This window comes from Oenanthe melanoleuca, chromosome 6 (assembly GCF_029582105.1).
Source record: "Oenanthe melanoleuca isolate GR-GAL-2019-014 chromosome 6, OMel1.0, whole genome shotgun sequence".
In the NCBI taxonomy this organism is placed as follows: Eukaryota; Metazoa; Chordata; class Aves; order Passeriformes; family Muscicapidae; genus Oenanthe; species Oenanthe melanoleuca.
Genome location: NC_079340.1, coordinates 20,101,654 through 20,109,808, shown reverse-complemented (window position 1 = coordinate 20,109,808; position 8,155 = coordinate 20,101,654). Strand labels below are relative to the sequence as shown.

General features: G+C 43.1%; 1 protein-coding gene across 1 annotated transcript in view; it reads left to right on the top strand.

The window, feature by feature from the left end:
- The first annotated feature begins 5,729 nt into the window (after positions 1-5,729).
- Positions 5,730-8,155, top strand: part of BTAF1 (B-TFIID TATA-box binding protein associated factor 1) — a 42,091-nt gene continuing 39,665 nt past the window's right edge. The window contains exon 1 of the mRNA XM_056494907.1: positions 5,730-5,999. Coding sequence (XP_056350882.1) covers positions 5,986-5,999 — 14 coding nt within the window. The 5' untranslated portion in view covers positions 5,730-5,985. The remainder of the gene's footprint in view (positions 6,000-8,155) is intronic.

Below are 8,155 nucleotides of genomic sequence, written 5' to 3'. Positions count from 1 at the left end.
ACTGGTATATCCAAATGCCAGGGCTGATTGATCCTTGTCTGTTCGCTTCAGATGAAAAATGGGACCATCACATCCTGCTATCAACATAATGCTGTAGATACTCAATTCTGACATACAGTAAATGGTAAATTCTGATATTCACACTACATGCTGGAAATCTTTCATAGGCCTAAAGTATATTCTGAGAAACAATATTTGCAAATTAAAGTAAAAGAAAAACAGTTACTGTTTTCTATCACATAAATATAGGAGTTAAAATATATAGAGAGCAAAGGGTACGTGCACCAGACTTGTTTTTAAATCTAATTTAAACTCATTAACTGCTGTAGAACTTGTGATGATGGCCACAGATTAGCTTTCTTTTTTATCTTTGAAAAGCAACAGCTTTTGGAAAGAGCTGGACTGGATGTGAAACCTCTGGCCTTGTTTATTCAGCATTATAGTGTGCTTCTGAATCCTTATGTCCCTGATGACAGAGGTGCTTTTCTATTTATGTTCTTTGTATTCAGTTTGTGCACACTGGAATTATATGCACTTTTTTTTTTTTTAAACTGCACAGACTAATGTCCCTCTTGCATTAGGTCATGAAAAAATAAAGAACAATCAGACTACTGAAATTAAATTTTTAAAAAAGCCTTTGAAACCACACAACTTTAGATTATAGAAAAACTTAGTAAAAGGTCTCTAGTTTTTTCTCTCATGTTATTTTCATGTTGCATTCTTCCACAGGCTGTAGAAAGACCTGCAGACTTATAGGAAGAGTTTGATCTTGTTATTTCCCTTTCTCTTTGTCTCTGGCTCCTTTGTGTCTGTTACCTTGACCCAAACAAGCCCAATTAGGTACTTGACATGAGCTTTTCTCCCCTTTAGTTTTCCTTCTGGATATGAAATATTAAATTCATTTTAATATATGTATGCATAGCTATGTATAAATGTAGGTATATGTGCATTATAAACATATATATATATACTTCTGTGTATAAATGGAGATCTCTGTTATACTAAATGTCACTGAGAAAAAAGGTATAAAGATGCAATTCTCCATGGAAGTTATTATTGTTAATCCCTTAATACTTCAGTATTAAATTTATTTACTGAATGTAAATTTACTTTAGTTACTTTCTTGAAATAGAAAGTGGTGTAGTTCCATGCACAGAGAGGTCAAAAGAAGGAGGCTTTAAATGTAAACATAACAGTTTGTTTGAAAAAAAGACCAGCTGCATGAAATGGATAGATAATACCATTTCCTAAAAAACATGCCACAGAGCAATAAACTACCCAAACTATAAAATATTTATTTAACTTAGGATAGCATGGATAACTGCTAGACAAAACTAAGAAACTTACAGCTTTTGTACATAAAAGGCTTCTGAAGGATATCAGTACTTTATGTTTTTTGTGTTATAAGATAGGGTGGAAAGTAGAGCTGAGTTAGAAAATGGGAAGTTCAGGATCATGGAACTAAATGCTGAAGAAATTAGAGTCCATGGCTAACAAAAGCAAGGTGGTTATACAATCTTGTAAAACAAGGTTGATCAGTTGTACAGAATATCTGTTTAAAATGGAGATGGGTAAGAAGCAACACTTCTGAATAAGTCTGTGCCATCTCATGAGATAAAATCCCCGAGTGCAAAAAATCACAAGAAGAGAATCACAAGTTTTCCCTCTCTATTTGTCATATCACAAGCCTCTCATTCAGGAAAATTGTCTCAAATTGACAATGTTTAATATGATCAGAGGTAATGAAATCTAATGAGATAATTACACAGCTCTGGTGACATTGGGAATCTTTTGGATGTTGGTGATTTTTACTATCTGTTGGTTATTGCAATCCTGTTTGATGTTGAGAAATTGGAGCCATCAAACATTTTTTCAGAAATGTTGCTGCTGAATGTTATGGGTGGCAGTGCTTTGCCTTGATTTATCTCTCAGAATCCAGTACTTCATTGGTATCTCTGAGGTGTTTTAAACTACAAGAGCTATCAGTTAGCATCCAGCCTCCAGCCACCAGCACTTATTGTGAAGAACTTAAAAGGAAGGCCATGAACAAGTTGACTTTTTATTAAGAGACTTTCAAGAAGGTTGTGCAGCTGCTAGAAAAACCTCCATGGAGTAAAAATAAGACAATTAAAAGCCATGACAGTTGGCATGGAAACTAGTGAAAAAATAAATACACCTTCAAATAAAAATCAAGCAGAATAGCAAGAGACAGTATTAGTTAGCAAGAGTTACTCAAGAGATTACTCAAGAAAAAATAATACTTCAGCAATCAGAACTCTGATTTTAACAACACTAGTAAAGAGGGGCCTAACCTACAAAGATAAAATATCAAATAAAAACAAGATTAAATAATAGTTGAAAAAGAAACAGTGAAATATATAAAAACAAATAATAATTTTAAAGTTTAAATATTAGAAATAGTCTACAAAATATCTAGTTAGTTTGCAGACCTCAAAACAGAAAGCATTATAAAGAAATACACGTTGCAAAGAACCTGCATGGTTTACCTGCGTAAATTCATACTGCATAAATGTATCTCAGAGAAATATTTCCAGATTATCAAAATAATGATAGTGATTAAGACACCAGCAAAGAAGCTATCTAAGCAATCTGCTAAGCAGGGGCAAGCTTCTAAGACTAGCTTGTCTTCAGACAAGATTTCCAAGAGAATTTGGAAATCAAATAACATAGACACTAAAATACGTGCAAGCTAATAAGAAAATAATCTTTTTTTATCAGACTAGAAGACAGCAAACGTTATACCTACCACAAGAGAGAGGCTGGTGTGATCCTGAGCCATACAAATCTACAAACCTTCAGGACACAAAAAAACTAACTGGAAGTTAGTCTTCTAAAAGACCAGAACACGTAAAAGATTATGTTATGTCAGGCCTAATCAGGAAGGATTCCACCTGAAAAACAGTGCCTCTGTCATCTGCTATTTGCACAGCTGGAGCACTTGGAGGCTGCACCACTTTTTGCCTGGGCTCTGGCAGCCAACAGGGCACGTACCCAAGCTGCTGTCGCTGTGAACCTGCAGCCCAAGCAATAAGAGTTCACAGGTGAACACAGTTGGCAGGAGGAAGAAAGCAAAGTAAAAAACAGTTGAGATGAATGAAGGAAGTACTGATTAAAACACACGAAAGGAGTGAAAATATTGAGTTTTATTTAATTTAGGAGCACCTTGGAAAGAGTATACTGGCGTACAACAAGATTTTCAGGGGGGATTCTTTTAACAAAAGAAGGAAGAAAATGTATAGGTACTTCTTGACAAATAGGTCAAAAATGAATATGCAAACAAAATTGGTGTGACAGAGGCACTGAACAGATGCATGGACAAAGAAGAATTAGTTTTCAGAGGGTGTAGGGAAAGGGTTGAGCAGAAGATACAAGTGATACAAGTTAAGTAACGACATGCTTTACATAAATGTCACATCAAAATACAAATATATGGTGTGATACTTGAATGAATTGTGTTTGAGTCCAGAATGCCTACTGTAACAGATAATTCTTTCTGTCTTTTGCAGATTGTTTTGCTGGAAGCGCAGTTTATCATAATTTCAGCAAGTACTCAGTGCATATGACCTACCACCAGTATTTTCCCTGCACTTATTTTTATCAGGTAGGAGCTGTTCAAAACTAATTTTATTGCATGTTTGATGTGCCCTCTGCCTTGACTGCTATTAAAACTGTTTTTAAGAAACCTAAAAGGAAATAGGATGTTAGAATTGGAAATATCACCTGAGGATCATTTTAATAATGCCCACAGCAGGACAGGATGGCTGCTGATTCCTGGCTAAACAAACACGGAAATACCATCAGGGATGTTTGCTATACATCCATGTCAACAGCATCAAACATAAAAGAAAAATATCTCCACCCTCAGTCTGCTCCTTGCTGGTTCCTACCCTCCCCAGACACGGCTAATTCAAACACACACGGGACAGGGGTGGGCATGTGCCTGGGGTCATGGTCAGGGACCCAGAAGGTGCACCTGCAACACGAGGGCATGGGATGGCTGAGAGGAAAGTGTGGGGGATTTTTTGAGTATTCTGGTAAGAGGCTCTTGGTCTCCAGGAAAACCCACTGTAGTTTTTATGTGTATTCAGCTACAGAAGGTATATTGAGCTATTTAAAGGTAGTTACTGCATGAAAGCCATGACATGCAAAGGGTCGTTGAGTGCAGCACAGTGACAAAATCCATGTCTACCACTGAAAAACAGGTCTGTGGTTTGCTCTGGCCACACTCTGTGCTCAAAGGCCTCAGGCTGACTCACACTGCCAGTGTTTGGGGCCACTCTGATGCCAGTTTCCAGTTGCCACGGTGCTCTCACCAAAGGGCAGGAGAAGAGACAAGCAGGAAAGCATACTTTATGAAAGGCTGAAGTATAGGCTGGACCTGCATGGATAAGGACAGATTGAAGCATTATATCCCAGTGTCTTTACAGAACTGTCAAAGGACAGTGATAATGCAGACAGCATTAGAATGTTTGTTTGGAATTTGTGCTCATGGGGATGGAATGAGTGAGCCCAAACAGGAAGAGTTAACTCTCTGGGGAAAGGGAGACCAACCAGAAAGGCTGGGGCGAGCAGAAATCCCTCTAGAAGGGCTGGGTATGAAACATTCACACTACTATGGGCTTCAGAGGAAAACTATCATACAGCATTATGCAAATTCATGCATTTATCCAAGTTTATGCCATCACAGGAAAGAAAAGTCAATTATTTTGTTTCCAGCTTATCACATGAAAGGTTACGTACGTCAGCTAACTTTGTGTACCAGTCTGGGACCATTAATTTAAATGATTAATCTGGATCTTAATCTGGATCTGATGGAAGCTGATAGCGAGCACTTGGGAGCCTGGTGTGCCTGCCCGGAACAAGAAGCACTGCCGGGCTGGACTCCAGGGATCTGTCAGCATCGCCCGGGGCCCGCGGGGCTGCGAGGACGGGCCGCTGTCCCAGCCGGGGCGACGGCAGAGAGCGGGAAAGAACGTGGCCCCTCACGGAGGCGCCGTGACTGGGCCGGACCAGCCGCCCCGCCGCTGCCTGGCATGGCTGGCGATGATTATAAACCTTCGCGTATTTCCACCCTCGTGTGCCATGACCCCTCTACGGTACCACCCCGAGTGTCACAACCACCCCTCACTGCGGGCGCCCCACTGCTGCGCTCGCCCACAAGGATGGCGGAGCGGCCCGACTGGGCAGGCGGCAGCATGAGGCATGCCGGGAGTTGTAGTCCCACGGGCACAGCCTTCGCGCCGCAACACCGGGCAAGGCCGATGGGCGGCGGACCTCGGCAAGAGGGGGGTGCGGCGTTGGTTCGGCGAATACCGTCCGCCCTCTCCCGCCGAGCTGGCGGAGGAGAAGGGCCACCACCCAGTGGACTTGGAAAGGAAAGCGTTTACTCCGCGTTCTCTTGTCCCTCTTCTCCCCTCGGAGTGTGCGATCGGGGTGCTCTCCTTTGAGTTCTCCCCCCTCATCGCCCTGCAGATGGAACGCCCCGGCAGAGGCCGGCGCCCCCCTAGCGGGCCCGGCGGGCTCCATGGCCGATCCTGCTCAGTGCGGGCGCTGCGCGCTCCCGCCCTCCTTGCTCTTAGAAGCGCTCCCGCCATTGGTTGCGGCTGGGCGCGCTTGCCAATCAGGAAGCGGCTCTCATGGAGGAAGGGAATAAATACAAGATGGCTGCTCATATAAAACCAGGCATTGGGCTTCGCCCCGGTGATGGGGGAATCGAGGCTTTAACCCGCGCTCCGAGGGTCCTTCGCCGCTCCCGCCCACGCCGCCGCCGCCCCGCCTGGAGGAGCGACACTCCGACCGCCGCCGGCCTCTGCCGCGCTCAGCCGCTGCCCGCGGATCGCCGGCGGGGCCGAGGCCGGGTGCGGCGCCCCAGGCCCGAGCGAGGCCCAGCGCCCTCCGCCCGGGCAGCGCCCCGGCCCCCCCGTCCCGCCGCCCGCCGTCAGCCAGGCCCGGCTCCGGGCGGCCATGGCCGTCTCCAGGTCGGTGGGAGCTGGGAAGAATGGGGGAAGTAGGGCCGACAGCGGCGACCCAGCGCTCCCGGCTCTCCGTGTGGCCTGGGTGCGGGGAGGGGGGAGGAGGGGTGCCCGCTTTCCAGCTCCTTTTGCTTCGGGAGCCTGCGGAGACCTCTCCGCTGCCGCCCCGCTGGGGTCTGGGGGTCTCTGGCGCCTGGCTTTGCTTCCTGGCCTGGGGTGACTGCCGTGCCCCCTCCCTTCCTCGGGCCGCAGGGGCTCTGCCCGGGGCGTCTCGGGCTTTCTCCTGAATTCGACACCTTCGTTTTGTTGGCCAGGCTTTCCTGGGGTGGTTAAACTACTAGGAACTAGGACATTATGATATTGAGTCCCAAAAACTATCGAGAAACCGTTTGTGAATTTCATAGCCCTTAGTTGTAAAGTAACCAAAATAAAACAGGCTTGCATGGAGAAAAGTGATCAGTGTGTTCTGGCTCTGCCTCAAAATGTTGGTCAGTATCTGCTTGCACACATGTGCTCTGGGGTGTGCCAGCGTTTTAAGCATTCACAGATATAGAGGTGTGTCTTAATAGAGCTGTTTTATGAAAACTGCTGAGCACAAATTCCTGCCTTTTTTTTTTTTTTTTTTTTTTTTTTTTTTTTCTGTGTGTGAAATGGGCGGGTTAAGCTTCCTAACAGGATAATTGAAAGGAAACCATAAATCCAAATTAAGCTTGTGATAGATTAGCTCCAAGTCACGTGTTGGTAGTATCTCTACTTCCAAAGTGCTATCTCAAAAGTAAATTCTGTTTCAGTAGCTCTGTGTAAGTTTACAATTTTATGTGGCAAAGTAAAGGTGTGCACATTTGTAATGGAAATCCATTCTTCATCAAAATTAGTGGCAGCAATGTGCCTTTTAAGACTTCTACTAAGCAGGTGTTTTATTTTAAGCTTTGTTATTTCTACAAAGCATCCTTTTGTTTTATTCTATTTTTTTACCGACTTGTTGTATGTTATATGTTTGTTGTGGCTTTTTCTCACCCCCCAAATCTGTCCAGAGGAACATGGAAGTAGTAAGGATTGCTGTAACAAGATTACCATGTACATAAAAATAAGTCCTCATGTAGAGTAGAAGAGTCGTCTAATTACACTAGGTCTGGTCAGTCTGCTCGACCAACTTTGCTAATGTACATGTGATATGGGGGCTAACTGGAATGTCAAGATAGAGCTTTTCAGCTGCATGCTGAGGCTGTGTCTGCTCCAAAGGCTGGTTTCCATTTCAGTTACCAAGGTTGCTTTAGTGGAAAGCAGCAGTACACAGATTTAGTTAGCAGCTTTTTGGGAACTGAAAGGAAAACTAGATATTATGGCTCATTCTGAGATTCAATGTGAAGCATTAAAAGTTGGTATGTTAACTTTATTTCAGTAAAGATGTTACAATACTGGTGAGTTAGTACAGAGTTGTTTCAGCTTCTCATGTAAGTTAGGTGAAAGAATACACATTTTGGAGTACTCTAACATCTTGGCTATTCCTGGTGAACACCAATGCTTCTATAACTGTAAGAAGCGATAATGTGTAAATTTGGCTTTGTGCTTGTTTTTGATAAAGTGAAGCCTGTCTGTGTCCCTTTGAAGTTAGACAACAGTGCCTGATAAATGGAGTTTGCTTTCTGCTGCTGGACCATAGGAGCAGTGATACAGTGTCAGTGCTGCTTCTGTAAATAAAGATACCTTTCTTCACAACATTGAACTTCAAAGGTCCTTTCTTTTCCGACATAATACAAATAATTGTTTGTGCACTTGTGTATATAGCCATGTAACTATTTTTTGTAAAGGTTTAGTTGGTTCAGCTTCTGTTCCAATTCCTTTTCTTCTAGATAGTTACAGTTACTTTTTTTTTATGGACTACCATAATATTTCATTGTTGAATGCCTCTTACCTATACAAGTTTGAAGAGTGAGGAAGAGCTGACTCAAATTAATTTTTCTCCAAAGCCCACAGTCCAAGCATTAATATTAACAGTAATTTCATTAGGGGTAGTTCTATATTGGAACAGCTATTTTAAAAGAATTTTTGAGGGTGAGCTGACTTTTTTTGGAAGTGAGGGCTGAAGTAGTTTTACATTTTCAAAACAATAAATTATTGGGTGGTTGTTTTGCCAGGAAAGTTTAGTTTCTGCTCTTTGG